This window comes from Phascolarctos cinereus, unplaced genomic scaffold (genome assembly GCF_003287225.1).
Source record: "Phascolarctos cinereus isolate Bilbo 61053 unplaced genomic scaffold, phaCin_HiC Scaffold_4;HRSCAF=312, whole genome shotgun sequence".
NCBI classification, from domain to species: domain Eukaryota; kingdom Metazoa; phylum Chordata; class Mammalia; order Diprotodontia; family Phascolarctidae; genus Phascolarctos; species Phascolarctos cinereus.
Window position 1 is genome coordinate 294,388,295 of NW_027555847.1, and position 15,780 is coordinate 294,404,074.

Consider the following 15,780-nt stretch of genomic DNA (forward strand, 5'->3'; position numbering starts at 1 on the left):
GTGATTATACATCAGATAGCATCACATGTTTGTGGACCAGGAGTATGAGAGCAGCCGCATGAAACAGAAATGGTGGCCAAGAAAGAAGGAGAAGCAGGTAGCCTGACCTAGAAGGGCAGAGGGGTAAAGTAAGACCACCCTAAAAGTCCAGTCAGTATAAAACTGGAAAAGAGCAGTTGGGTGGAGAGAGAGGAATAACACAGAGAGAATCAGAACTGAGCTCAGAGCTAGGCCTAGAGATCCATGGAGTACACAGGAGAAGGCTGGGTAGGAAGACCTGGCCAGAGCTATAGCAGAAGCCAACTCCAAGGCACTAACATTACTAGGCTGCCTGCTTGAGATGGGAGGAAAAGAAACTCACGAGGCAGATGGCATTGGAACCAAAGTTTTACTACCAAGGATGTGAGTCTGAAAGGATAGTGTCCTTTTGCTGTGGTGAGGAAGCAGAGAAATTAGAGGAGGCTTTGAGTGTCACTCCTTCTGGAGGCACTGGAGAGGTTACCTTACAATTCTGTCTTAAATGCTTTATTGTTTTTGGCTTCGAGTAACTTTTGTTTAAAAAAAGAAGCATAGAGTCAGAGTCAATAAATATTATTAAGGGCTTACTATATGCCAAATACTGTTCTAAGTGGTGGGGGTGCAAAGAAAGGCACGAGTGCCTACCTTCAAGGAGCTCACAATGTATTGAGGAAAGTCAGCACATGCAAAGGAGCTGAAAAGGAGGGTATTGTATTGCTAGGCGCTCAGGCTGTGGTCGGAACACTTGATGACCCCAAATAGTGTATGGAACCTGGGAAGTGGTAAAGAGTCCCAGACATTTGTGGGAACCCATAGAGCCTTAACTTCAATACTTCAAAGATGTGATTTCATCCTTCTGACCTTCCTTCCCCCTGAAATGGATCACAGCCCACTTGGTGTCTTAGTGTGGTCTATTTAATGAATTATTCAGTATTATGTATTTGAATTGTTGTTATTTGTTCCTACACACACACTTTTCCCCCTTCTTTTTCCTTTTAATGTATTCTTATTACCAGAGTCATAATTGTTGAAAAAATATTTTAAATCAATGTGCATTTTTATGTTATTTTGGATAGGAAAGTTTCTAGCACTATATCAGTGCATTGAGGTACATAAGATGCTCTGCAACTAAAAATCTATCCTCTCTTAAAAACATACCTAGAATAACATAACTGCATATGCCATAGAATTGTCAATGAAACTATTCTTTGGGTATGCTGTACACTCATGCGACTTGCCTCAGACTTTTTTTAAAAGAACTACTAAATATTTTAATAAACATCTGAGAAATAATACAGTTTTAAGTGTTTGCAAGTTGCTCACTTTCTGCAGTATAACTCGCCTCTTTTAAGAGAAGAAGGCCAGCCACATGCAAGTCAGGGTGACATCGCAGATATAGGACTGATCTTAGAGTCAGGAAGAGCAGGGTTCAAGTGGACACATACGCCAGATTCTGGGCAAATCACTTAATCTCTCAGTGCCCCAGGCAACTCCCTTAGACTATAAGTTACAGAGAAGTTGCTGATCCAGATCCCAAGTTCCCCACACAAGAAATCAAGTAAAAGTTAAAGGGATTTAACAGAATTAGAGAATTTCTACATTAGAAGAGGCTTTAGTAGCCATCTAGCCCAGTGCACACAGTAGACTCTCCTCAGTGATACACCCAACAAGTCATCTTGTCTTTGTTTGAAGACCTCCAGAGAGGAGAAGATAGCTCAAATTGTTAGGAAATATTTCATCCTGCCTCTTTGCAGCTTTCACCCATTGCCTCTACTTTTGCCCTCTGGGGCCAAAGAAACAAACCTAATCTTTCACAAGAAAGCCTTTCACATACTTCAATCAATAGCTTTTATTCCCCCTTCACCCACTCTTTGATTCATGTTGAACTTGCAGTCCATTAAAACCTTCATATTTTTTCAGTTGTGTTGCTATATAGCCCTGCTTCCCCCATCTTGCCCCTGTGAAATTGATTTCTTGAATTTAAATGTGACAACATTTATCCCAATTAAAATTCATTTTCTTAGATGCAGCCCAGTTGCTTGGGTTGCCATGACTTTTTTTGGATCCTGACTCTGCCACAGAGTTAACTGTTCCTCTCAGATTTGTGTCCCCTCCAAAAAAAATTTCTAGGGTACATTTTGGGTTGAGTTATGCATTCAACCCAATCTCTTACACTTTTACAGAAACATATCCTCTACAATAACAAATTAATTGATCACACTATTGTCAAATTTGGTAAATAATTATTTTAACCAAGACATCAGCACTTTGAACGGTGCCATTTTTGTATATATTAGCCATCTGTTGAAAAGCCAGTGTATTTCTTATTTTTCTTAGTAACTTGTATTTATGGTCCTGAGCAGATGTACAGCTAAAGCCTAGAAGTCTTTCCCATTATCATCAAAATCATCTGTTTTCAAAAATCTCATTAGTCATTGCCTTGTGACGAGAAAGGGTTGTCATGGAAGAAGAAAGCTGAGCCACTTGACAATCTCCAGCACAGTATGAGAACCACAAAAAGATGGTATGCAGGTGCCTTGGCAGCACATATTTGTCATTAGGTGAAAAATAAAAAAGTATCCAATTATATTCACCTTTCTAATACCATAATTTCATTTTTAAAAAGAAAAAAAAAAAGATCCCTAGCATGTAAAAGAAGTTTTACAGAGCATCCTCTATCTTTGAGAGTAACCAGATGACTCAGGATAGATCTGGAAAGTATCTGTAGGTATCCTCTAGTCCAATCCTTTTATTATACAATGAAGGGGAGGTACAGAGAGGCTAAGAGCAGGTCATGCATCAAGTCAGAGGCAGGACCAGAAAAGAAACCTAGATCTCCTGACTACCAGTCCTGGACATGCATTTAATGCAAGAATTTCACCTAGATTATAGGCAAGTGAAAATGACCATTGACAGTTCATACAGTAAGAAAATTGATGCAGTGTTCCCCATAGCCTCAGGTCTTTTTATTTAGAATTGAAGAGAAAGATTTCTTACTCTTCTGTTCTCAAATGCAACCCTAGTTTGATTAGCAATTTGTCTGGCTATTTCCCAGTCAATAGGCATCTACTTTATTTCCAATTCTTTGCCACCACAAAAGGTGCTGCTATAAATATTTTGGCGAACATTTCTTTTTTTTTCTCAATGGACTCCATGGGGAAGCTACTCGAGCCATTTCTACCAACTGCCAACCAATTAGAAGGTAGGCAATCCAACCTAGTTGAAGCATTAAGAGACAGCATGTCAAAACCTTTCCCATCAGCTTGATCACCATCTCCCCTTAGACCCTAATACACATAGCCCACAACCCTGAACCCAAGAGCCTTTGGAATATAACTCTGCTTCCAGCCCAGTACCCTCAGTATCCTGAGAAGAAATCCCTGTGGAGACATAGCCTGGCCATGCTACTTCTACTCTCAGAAAAATGAGTTCTTGCCACCAAAGTCTTTGACACAGTCAAATATTTCAACATCAGAATCTGATATGATTTTATCAGTAAAAATACCATGGAACCTTTACATTTGACTTTCAGTTAAAATATAACATGTGTACAGTCTCTCTGATTAATAAGTGAGTGCCTTTAGAGCAGGGACTGTCTTTTCTATGTTTATCTCCAGTGCTTAGCACATTTTATTGTTCAGTTGTTTCAGTCATAGCCAACTTTCCATGACCCCATTTGGGATTTTCTTGGCAAAGATGCTGCAGTGGTTTGCCGTTTCCTTCTCCAGTTCATTTTATAGATGAGGAACTGAGGCAAAAAGGATTAAGTGACTTGTCCAGAATGACACAGCTAATAAGTATCTGAGATTTTTTTCTCTATTTTTTTTTCTTTTTTGACTAGGCAGTGGGGTTAAGTCACTTACCCAGGGTCACACAGCCAGTAAATGTTATGTTTCTGAGGCTGGATTTGAACTCAGGTCCTCCTGAATCTAAGGTCAGTGCTCTATCCACTGTGCCACCTAGTTGCCCCAGTATCTGAGATTTGAATCACAAAAATGAGTCTTCCTGTCTCCAGGCCCAAGGCTCTATCCACTGCACCACCTAGATGTCCTCTTTGTACATAGTAAGTGCATAATAATACTTAATAATTACTCATTGTAATCTCTGGATCAAAGAGTATGGCTATTTCAGCCATTTTATTTGCATAATTCCAAATTGTTTTCCAGAATAGTTATACTAATTCATAGCTTCACTAACAATGCGTTAATCAATTAATCAATAAACATGTAATAAGTACTGCTATGTGCCAGGCACTGTGCTAAGCACTGGGGATACAAAAAGAGGCAAAAAACCTTCCTTGCCTTCAAGGAGCTTACAGTCTAATGAGGGAGATAATATGCAAACACATATATACAAATGAGCTATATGCCGGATAAATAGGAAATAAATAACAGAGGGAAGGAGCTAGAATTAAGAGGGGTTGAGGAAGGCTTCCAGTAAAAGATAAGATTTTAGTTAGGACTTAAAGGAAGCCAGGGAAGGCAGTAGTAAGAGCAGAGGAGGGAGAGCATTCCAGGCATGGGGAACAACTAGCAAAAAAAATTCCCAGAACCAAGAGATGGAGTGTTTTGTTCATGGAAGATCCAGGAGGACAGTGTCACTGGACCAAAGGGAGTAAGGTGTAAAAAGGCTGGACAGGAAGGAGGGGGCTACGTCATGAAGGCTTTGAATGTCAAATGGAGCATTTTATATGTTTCTGGAGGCAATAGGGAGCCACTGGAGTTTATTGAGTAGGAGGGTGATATAAGCAAACCTATGCTTCAATGGCTGAATGGAGGATAGATTAGAGTGGTGGGAAGAGACTTGAGGCAGGCTGACCCACCAGAAGGCTATTGCAATAGTCCAGATGTGGGGTGATGAGGGCCTACCTTACCACTAGAGTGGTGGCAGTGTCAGAGGAGAGAAGAGAGTGTATTCGAGAGATGTTACAAAGGTGAAATTGACAGATCTTGGCCACAGATTGGATGTGCGGAATGAGAGTGAGGAATCTGGGCTGACTCCTAGGTTGTGAGCTGGACAACTAGGAGAATGGTCTTGCCCTCTACAGTAAGAGGGAAGGTGGGGAGGAGGTTAGAGGGAAAGATAATGAGTTTTATTTTGGACATAATTGAATTTAAGGTGTCAATGGACACTCAGTTTGAAGTATCTAAAACCTAGTTGGAGATTCAAGATTGGACATCAGTGGAGAGTTTGGGGTAAGATAGGTAGATTTGTAAATCATCAGCATGTTCGTTAAGTCCATGGTAATGGATAGGATCACCAAATGAAGTAGTAAAGAGGGACAAGAGACCTGGGCCCAGGACAGAACTCTGAGGGACACCTACAGTTAGAGGGCATGATCTAGAGCAGGATCCAGCAAAGGAGACAGACAAGGAGTGGTCAGATAGGTAGGAGGAGAATCAGAAGAGCGTGGCATCCTAAAAACCTAGGGAGAAGAAAATATGAAGGAAGGGAGAGTGATCAAAAGTATCAGATGCTGCAGAGAGGTCAAGGAGAATGAGGATTGAGAAAAGGCCATTGGATTTGGCAACTAAAAGAACATTAGTAACTGAAGAGTGCAGTTTCAGTGGAATGATAAGGTTGGAAGCTGGATTACAAAGAGTTAAGAAGACAGTGAGAGGAAATAAAGTGAAGGCACCTATTAGAGAGGACATTTTGGTGTTTAGCTACAAAGAACAGAAGAAATATATGAGGATAATTAGCAGGGATGGAAGGATCAAGTGAGAGTTTTTTCAAGGTGGTGAAGACATGGGCATGTTTGTAGGCAGTAGGGAATGAGCCAGTAGACAGGGAGAGTTTGAAAATGTGAAAGAGTGGGGATGATGCAGGGGGCAGTTTGTTGGAGTAGTTGGGATGGAATGACATTGTTTGAGAACGTAGAAGGGTTAGCTTTGGTAAGCAGTGCAGCCATGTCATCATGTGAGACAGGGGTGAAGACAGAGTAGTGATAGAATGCACCTGAGTGGTGGGAGAGGAGGAAGAGGGGAGAACAGGTAATTCACAGAAAATGGCCTCAATGTTTTCTGTAAAATGTGAAGCAGAATTCTTAGCTAAGAGAATTTGGGGAGGGGGAGCCATGGCAGATTTGAGGGATAAAAAGGTTTGGAAGAGTTGCTAAGGAGAGTAGGATAGTTAATTGTTAAGGGGCAGCAGTGAGGGCTTAGTTGAGATTGTAAATAAATTTGTAGTAGACCCAATCAGAACATCTTCATTCAGCAGCATGTGTGTAGGAGCAAAGGCAGAGGGTGCTGGGAGTGAGCTAAGGTCTAGGATTGCCTGGGCAATATTGGTGATATGATAGGTGGGCTAGGGATTCGAGTGTGAAGGACAGTAAGGTTGAATTGGTTCACCAAGGGGTCAAGGTGGGAAGAATGGCTAATTCAGGTGAGATTAACTGAGAGAGAATTGAGAGGTAATGGTATGGATAAAGAGCAAGGTTTTATAAGGGAAGGGAGAGGGAGAGATGAAAAGCCAATGGATTATTGTCAGATTAGAGGATTTTGGAATTCTTGTCTCACATGATGGTGTAGCCTTACTCCTTACCAAGGCTAACCCTTCTATTTGTTCAAGAAATCCCATTTTATCCCATCTCTTCCAATAGATTGCCCCTTCTATCACCTCTACTCTTCCAAACAGCTACCAGGATTTTGTTTGGGTGGTAGATATGAATAGCATGAACTTCAAAGGAATAGATTGATAGAAGTAGGAGGAGAACCTGGAAGTAGCGATGAGTGGTAATGAGCAAAGAGTATTCCATTGCCCCGCCTCAATTTGTTGAAGAGAATGAGTGAGGGTGAAGCTAGTACTGGAAATGTACTGGGTGGCCAAAGAGCCTGTGTCCTCAGAGGGGAGCCAGTTTTTAGTAATAGCTAGTAGATAGAGTGGGAGAGGAAAAGATTTAAGATAAAGGGAAGTGTGTTGCCTGTGGAAGAGGCATTCCAGAAGGTATAGTGGAAGGGCTGGTTGGAGTTTGGTTGAGAATTTGAGGTGAGAATGTTGAGGGAGATGAGAATGAAGAATCTGGTGGTGGGGGTTGGAGGATGGAGTTTGGCTAATCATCTACAGGAGTTCAGAGTCACTGGGATATGAAGGGTATGACCAGGTGTGAGAATGTTCATCATTGAGTGGAGGATGTCACTTGTCTTCCCAACAGAGGTTGGAGATTAGGCTGGAGGCAAGAGATGAGACACATACCATGTGTTATAAAACCCTGATGATGGGCAGATTTGGGGCCTTACCTCACACCTCCTCAGCCCTCCAAAGTCTGGAGATCAGACAATGTGCCTGTCTTTCCATAATCCCTCCAACATTGACTGTATATCTTTGTCATCTTTCCCAATTTTCTGGTTTTGAGGTGAAACCTCAGGCTGGTTTTGAATTGCATTTCTACTATTATTAGTGATTTGAAGTTTGGTTGTTTATAATTTGTAATTCTTTTGTGAATTTTTTTGTCCATATCTATTGGGCACTTCTCTATTTAAGAATGCTTTTTGGTCTTTTATTTTTCTTTTAATTGTCTATGTATCTTGGATATCAAACCTTTATCAGAGAAATTTGCTACAGAATTTTTGCTTTTGTTGTTCTTTTTTTTTTTTTATCAACCACTTTCCTTCTCATATTAAATACATTCATTCTGTATGGAAATTTTTCATTTTCAAATAATTGAAGTTATTTGTTTTATCCTTTGTAATTTCATCTGTCCCTTGTTTGGTTAAGAATACATCCCCTACACACAAGCTATAAAAGGAATGTGATCTGCTGCTCCTAGTTTTTGTTTGTTTTTGTTTGTTTGTTTTTTGTAGTATGATCTTTGATATTCGAGTCATTTTCCCCCACCTCTTATTTTGGATCTCCCAGCTATATGATTTTAAGTTGTGAATTCCTCTTCTCTACTGTTGTTCTTGCCCAAAAAAGGTACAAGTGATTACAACATTCGCTTCCATCTCTATGGTTTTTTTCCCTCTGGATTTGCAGCTAGAAGTAACATGGAGTCTGAACCAGTGATCATTAAATGCTTGAAGCTGGCATTGACTGAGGCGGTCAAGAGCATCATAAAGCAAATAACTTCATTGATGACTTCTTGGGAAGCAACAGGAAGCTATGGAGCATACCCACACAAACAAACTTTTCCTGAAAGTTTACTTAAGACAATTCCAAAGGAATGGAGTTATAGTCCAAAAGAAATGAAAAGAAAAGAATTGGGGAAAGGTAAGTAGGTGTCCCCTCACATTAAAACAACAGCGTGAGGCAGCTAGACGGTGCAGTGGATAGAGCACTGGCTCTAGAGTTAGGAGAACCTGGGTTCATATTTGGCCTCAGACATGTGATGCTCACTAACTGTGTTACCCAGGGCAAGTCACTTAACCCCAACTGCCTCATCCCCCAAAAAAATTAGGAAAAAAAAAACAGCAGCAGCAGACAAAGAAAATTATTTCCTATTGTGTTTAGTTTTATAAATCATGAAGAATTAGAATCATTAAGGAGCATGACCTTAAAATGAATATAAGATTTCTGAAACACAGCAAAATATTTAAGTGCTTTCATTTTCTTTACTATGAGTCATATGATGAAAGAAACTAGAAATGACAATAGCCGTGAAACACGTTCTACATCTGACAGCCAGTTTAGCATTTCTTCCTACGGTATGCCGTGTCATCTTTTTTTTTTTTTTAACCACCCTAGTTTTACCAACATGTTATGCAGTTCTAGGGCGTCTAGGTGGAGCAGTGGATAAAGTGCCAGAGTAAGGAGGACTCATCTTCTGAGTTCAGATCTGGCCTCAGATACTTCCTAGCTGTGTGACTTTGGGCAACTCTACACTTCACCCTGTTTGCCTCAGTTTCCTCATCTGTAAAATGAGCTGGAGAAGAAAATGGCAAACCACTGCAGTATCTTTGCCAAGAAAACTCCAAATGGGAACAGGAAGAGTTAGACACGACTGAAACGAATAAACAACACAAGATGCAATTCTAACTAATTCCCTTAGGAGGCTATTGTATAACATAAAATCCTTACTACCAAGATTGATCTGAAATTTAGCTTATATTTTCTTTCCCTTATTTTTTTCTGAATCACATTGCAAGTCTGTACTAGCTGTCTTAGGGACAAAAAACAGCACATAACCCAATCATTGCACATATACTTTTGACAGAGTATTCTCTCCTAATGCAAATCGTTCAGAACAACACATATTATGCCTTTTTCGAGCATTAACTACCTCAGATGTGTTTAATGAGCATTGATTTTGGTATATTCCTGAATACATTTATTTGAATGCACATGAAGCAATATGGTACAGTGGCTTGAATATTAGACAGGAATTATAAAGACTCTGTTCCAAATCCTTTCTTAAGTATATACTTGTTATGTGACTCTAGAGTCTATGTGCCTGAACCTCTCTGAGCCTCCATTTCCTCATTCTTAAAAGTGCTATTTTTAAAAAAGTGAACTATTATTATTTTCATTGGTCTCATTATCAGTTCCAAACTTTTCCTTTCTAGTTATTCATTCTAAATTATTCCTTCCTTACTCGTTTTTACTTTTTTAGATTTTTCACATTGCCTCCTTTTGCTCTTTTTTAGAAGATATCCACATACATGGATCTTCTTTTGAAATTTCACAATAAAATCTTTTCCTTATATATTAATTATTCAAATAAATTTTTCTCATCTAATTTACCCTTAGTTTTCTGATATCAAATACTCTGGCAACACATGTTTCTTTAGTTATTCTCTGTGTATATCTTGAATAGTAGGTAGTTCTCTCACTATGACCTTACGTTACAAACACAAATCAAGTTTTTTCATCTGTGACCTTTTATATCAATGCTTTTATTCCATCCAAGGACTATGAAATTGCCCTTGAATCTTGTAAAGCCATTTAATTGAAATCAGAAACTGTCAAATTTTCTAAATTTACTAAAATTCTACCTTGCTGAAAGTTGTTGCTATCTTTCTTTCATTCTGTCTTTGGGGCATTTTATATATCTTGTACTTTTCCTGAAGTCATGGTTATTTTGACCCATTAAATCACATGTGCAATGCTATTTTATAAGTGGTTCTCAAACTCTTATTACTCTCCATGTTCTTCCTTCCTACTTTATCAATCCAGTTCTGAATTCATTCCTGCCCCTATCACCTTTTAGAAAAACAAAATCAAAGAACAGCCTGAAATTAATCTTGATAGACACTTCAGCAGTTATTTGTCTCTTCCATCACTGTAGGCTATATCTTCCTAGTCCAAAAGGTGAAGACTTCTATGTAAGAGGACCACTAACACATTCTTATAACCCTGAATTAGCCACTGACTTGACCAGTGAGTTGGGAATTCTGCATTATGGTCAAGAGGATTGTTAGGGTTTTCTGTCTAAGGCTACACTTTTCCTTGAAACTTGCACTGTTCCAGAATGTAGCATATAGCTAATTAGTCAGTCACAGTAAACATACAGCAAGCTATAAATTCCCCATAACTCTATCATGCTTTCTACCACATACCTGCTGGTAGTCAAATACCATTAACACAGACTCTTGTTATAGGGAATCCTCCAACACCTCCCAAGCTATAGTCTGAAGTCATGTTTCCAAGGAAGTTGGGTCTCTCTTCCCTTTGGGGGTTCTCCACCCTGGACTATCAAGAAAGTGCCATTTTTAATCCCTTAGAGCTTCACTGAATACAGTGCACCCATGGCTTTAGCCTTGAAAATGTTCCAGTTGACATTTACATTAGGTTTCAGAAGACTTTTCAGTATCCAGGCGGTGGTGCTCAACAATTTTTCCAATAACAATCTGTGCATAGATTTGAATTCATTTCCCATTCTATGGCTAAGTAAATTTTAAAAATCAAGTCAAGAAATACTTACTGAACACCTTTTTCAGACATTTTGGTAGGCCCTAGGGACAGAGGAGTTGCCAAAAGGCATAAGGAACTTACATAAATATGTAAACAGTTACCTAACAAGAAAAAACTGTTAAAAACACTTAAAAAGAGAAGATGTCACAAAGCAATAAATTAATAAAGTAACCTTTCTTATAGTTTCTAGCCCTTACTTAAATAGATTTTTTTTCATCTATTTTGGAACCAAATTTCACACATTCATAAGAATTCTTCCAGTTCTTAATGCTTTTTGAATAGATTACCTCAGGAGTGGAATGTGTGATAAAATGTCACATAAAATGTGTCCCTCTTGGAGGGGTTTGCACCTTTTGGAATGGAGGAAAAACTTGATAATTAAATGTTACAAATATCTCTCAAAATCTCTTTGCTGTATTTTATTATTGATATTGGTATATTTTGTTTACTATTATAAAAGCAAAATCAGTATCTTGAGTTTATATAATGCCTTTTTATTCTTCTAAATCTAATTGCTTTGAATCCATTTGTTCCAGGAGAATATAATCTCCTTCAAGACAGCTATATGTTGGTTTGTATCCTCAGTGCTCAGCCCAGTGCTTTTCAGATAGTAGCGAATTAATGGCTGTTGAATTAAATCAGATTTCACGTACAAATTCAATTAAGTCAATCAGCACTTGTTAATAATTATAATGGCTAGAATTTGTATTGCACTTTAAAGTTTGCAAAGCGCTTTGAGTGACTTGCCCAGAGTTATACAGCTGGTAAATGTCTGAGTCTGGATTTGAATTCAAGTCTTCCCAGTTCTAGATCCAATACTGTATCCATTACACTGAGTAGCTGCCTCCATACTAATGCATCAGGCTCTGTGCTAATAAGCACAGGGGGTATGAAGAAAGGCAGAAAGACTGTCTCTGCCCTCAAGGAGCTCACATTCCAGTGGGGGAAATGATATGTAAATAACTATATGCATACAAGACATACACACACACACACACACACACACACACACACACACACACACACACGTGTGTGTGTGTGTGTGTGTGTGTGTGTGTGTGTGTGTGTATGGAGAGAGAGAGACAGAGTAGATAGAAGGTAATCTCAGAGATTAGGCACTTGAGGGAATGTGGGACCAGGAAAGGCCTCCTCTTGCAGAAGGTGAGGTTTGAGCTGGGTCTTCAAGAAAGCCAAGAGACAGAGGTGGTAAAATAGAGCATTCTAATCATGGGGATTGGCCAGTGCAGAGGCACAGAGGCAAGAGACAGAACTGGAGTGTTTTGTAGAAAGAAGATCGAAGAGGCTAGTGTAGATGATTCTTAGAGTATGGAGGGAAATAAACTCTAAGAAGGCTGAAAACATAGAAAATAATCATATGTAAAGGGCTTAAATGCCAAACTGACAATGTTTATTTGATCCTGAAAGTAATAGAGAGTGACTTGAGTTTATTAGGGGAATCAGGGTTAGGGAATGGGGGAGAGGGTATGGCATGCTCAGAGCTGCACTTCAGGAAGATTATTTTGGCATGCAGAGTGGAGGATAGATTGCAGTGGGGAGAGTCTTGAGCTAGAGAGACCAATTCAAAGGCTATTGCAATAGTCCAGGTAAGAATTAATGACTTCTCGTAACAGGATAGTGGCATTGTGAATGGAGAGGAGAGATACACATATACATACACAATTGAGATGTGAAGGTTGGAGGAAAGATAATGAACTCTGTTTTAGGCATGTTGAATTTGAGATGCTTATGGGATGTACAGTTCAAGATGTCCAAAAGGCAACTGGGTGATGTATGACTGTAAGTCATTAGACTAGATCTGGTAATAGATGAATTTGAAAATCATCTTCATAAAGATGATAATTGAACCCATCAGTGGTGATGAGCTCACCAAGCAAGATTAACAAATATTTGTTGAGTATGTAGTTTAGATTCAAGGTGCTGACATAGGCATGGCAAGATATAAAACAGTCTTAAGATGCACATGCAGGTAGATAATACTGCAAGGCAAGAATGTAAGATTAGTCACAAGTCAGTATGTGTTGAATTGCAAATGAGTGATTATAGTGAATAAAGTCAATGAGTTCAGAAGGACAGACCTCTATGGCATGGAATGGCTTAGATAGTTTTCATGACAGAGTGGCTTGAATTGGAAAAAATAAGTAAGATTTAGTTAGGTTCAGAGGGGGGGACATGATGTTACATGTAGGGGGAGCAATGTGGGCAGAAGCGCAGTGGGGGAAAGAACAAGGAGCATTCTGTGGACAATTTGAAACAAAATTCATGTAGGGGAAATTAGAAAATGAGATTGGAAAGGAAGGTTAATGCTGATTGTGAAGCACTTTGAATTCAAGGCTAAGTAGGGGACACTGCAGGTGCCAATTATTATTTTGAGGCAGATAGTGATATAATAGAAGGGGTTGTTTATGAAGATTAACCTAGATTATAATGAATTGGAAGGGGTAGAGAGTGAAGAAAGGAGACTGGTTAAGAAAAATTGTAATAATATTAGCAATAGACGAGAGCCAGAACTAGAGTGGCAGTGTTATGAATGGAAAAGAAAGGACATTTACAAAAGGACAAGTGAAGGGCATGCTGATTGATTGGATGGTGAGGTGTGGGGCAGAGAAGGAAGGAGGGGTCAAAAGGCCTAGGGTAGCTGGTTTTGGGGGGAAGTTCATGAACTTACTTTAAGATATGTTGAATCTTTAAGGTCATTCAAATAGAAGTATTCAGTAGGAAGTTGAAGATGATTAGGAAAGGGATTTGGGCCAAACTTTGGGAGTCGTCAGCTCAGGTGACGGTTACATTTGTGATGAAGACTGAGATCTTTAAGGAAATGACTTTAGGGAGAGAAATTTAAGGTTAAGAACTGGGTAAGTATGAGAAGGAAATCTGTGGGTGGAGTTCGGGGTGTTGCAAGGAAGAGGAAATGGCAAAGAAAAATAGTTATAGGGATAGGAAGTAATCCAGAATAGGATAGTATTGTAGGCATCTAGAGACCAGTAAGGTGGTCAACACTGCCGCATGTTGAGACAGATCAATCAGTAAGAATGAAAACTAAGGAAAATCATTGAATTTGTTGTTGGGAGTCATTGGGGACCTTAATAATGTGGCTCAAAGCAAAAGCCTTAATTCCAAATTTTCATGCCTTTCTTTGTTCAAGAACAAATGGGAGTTGCTTAAATCTAAATTCTTGGAATGAAACATGGTATAGTACAGTAGAGGACCAGGTAAGAGTACCTACTGTCTGAAGATGTCAAGCACTTTATCTTCCCAACAATTTTCTCCACAAAAATTAGACATCCCCCCATACAATACTCCAAACAGCACAGTGATAGAAGTAGAATGTTAGTGTTAATCATGCCTTTGCTTCCTTTCTTTTCCCCAGGCTTCACAAGGTTTGCAGCTCAGGCGGTGTCTATTGTAATCAGCGAGTTACCCACCGTGATTGCATGTTTGCCTCCCCCAATTAAGTACTTCTTTTTTCTGTCTGAGAGAAAAATGTCAAAAAACTTTGTTGAATTGAAGAAAACTGGTCTGCTTGTCTGGAACCTGATTGTAATTATATGTCGGATAGTTGAGGATGGAAACACCTTGGAATTTTTAACGGGTGCCTTGCTTGGCAGTTGGAGTAAAGAGAAACTTGGTTTAGTTTGTGTGTGTTTAGAAAGCATTATGGGAAAGCAGAAAAGTAGCCCTAATCAAGTGACCCAGCGGGTTATACACAGAATTGAGCAGCAAAAACCAAACTGGATTGAAAGCCAGTTGCTGAAAGCAAGAAAATTGAGCACAGAATGGTAAGCAGCATGTGATATTTTCAAATGATGTTTTTCTTTCAGTGGGCTTATTCAAACACATTCACAATGGGAGCTTACAAACAAACAAAAACTGTGGTCACGTGGGCAGGAACAGTAATTTTTCTAATTTAGTTTTTCACTTGGGTAATTTTGTTCAGCAAAGAAAAGATAAGCTATTCCTTAAAAACTAGATTGATAGAAAGACCTTGCCTTAAAATTTGAAATACCGCTGATACACTGAAACAAGAGGCTTGTTTAGTCATCACCTTAAGACTTCTGATTTAAAAGGTAGACTGGGAGATTACTGGGGAGAATTCAGAGAATCAGAGAATTCAGTTTTGATCTTTTCCGTTGTGCAAATAGATAACTAGAATCAGAGAATTCAATTTTGATCTTTTCCATTGTGCCAACAATAACAGTTTACCAAATAAATTGTGATGTGGAGATTGAATTAACAAGACAATGGATATAAAGGACCTTTTCTTGCTTTCTCTGCTTCCAATTTAAAGGAAAAAATACTTTTCATCTGGTAACATGAGAGTCCTAGAGGGAGACTGGGCATATCAGACTAGTGCAATAGATGAATCTGTCTTTCTGCATGAAAAAAATCAACTTTCCCGTAGATTTGCTACCAAAGCTAAATGGTTTATACCATTGTGAGGATTTTTAAGGCGGCTTGGCGTATTTAAATATGTAAAAAGAGTTCTCTTGAATTAAAAGTAACCTTCCATTTTAGAATTATGTGACAGGAAGTCTCACTTCTGAAAAATGCTTTGCAACATATAGATTATGACATTCCTGCCAATAATAAGCATGCAGGATGAGTGCCCAGGAGATCTTACTACTGAATAAACCTGTTGAGTACAAAAAACAAAACTGCCTTCACCCACCCCCAATTTGTACTGATGCTCTTCTAAAGCATACTTGGATGAATTTTATACATGTCCCTAGCACTAACCTGTATGAAACCATAGAAAGTGAGTTGGAAAAAGGTTAACATTAATATTTGTGGAAGTTATTTCTGATGTTATGTGTTCCATTTATAAAAATAATAACTTGTAGACACTTTGTGTTTACTGGTTACCTTTGGTTATTGTTGGTAACAATGTATGATTAA

At 38.9% G+C, this 15,780-nt stretch overlaps 1 protein-coding gene across 3 annotated transcripts in view; it reads left to right on the forward strand.

Annotated features, from left to right (window-relative positions):
- KIAA0825 (KIAA0825 ortholog) overlaps positions 1-15,780 on the forward strand; it is a 523,965-nt gene that overhangs the window by 234,691 nt on the left and 273,494 nt on the right. For all 3 annotated transcript variants that reach the window (XM_021008591.2, XM_021008594.2, XM_021008603.2), the window contains exons 15-16: positions 7,993-8,226; positions 14,255-14,663. In XM_021008591.2, the coding sequence (XP_020864250.1) occupies positions 7,993-8,226; positions 14,255-14,663 (643 nt within the window). The remainder of the gene's footprint in view (positions 1-7,992; positions 8,227-14,254; positions 14,664-15,780) is intronic.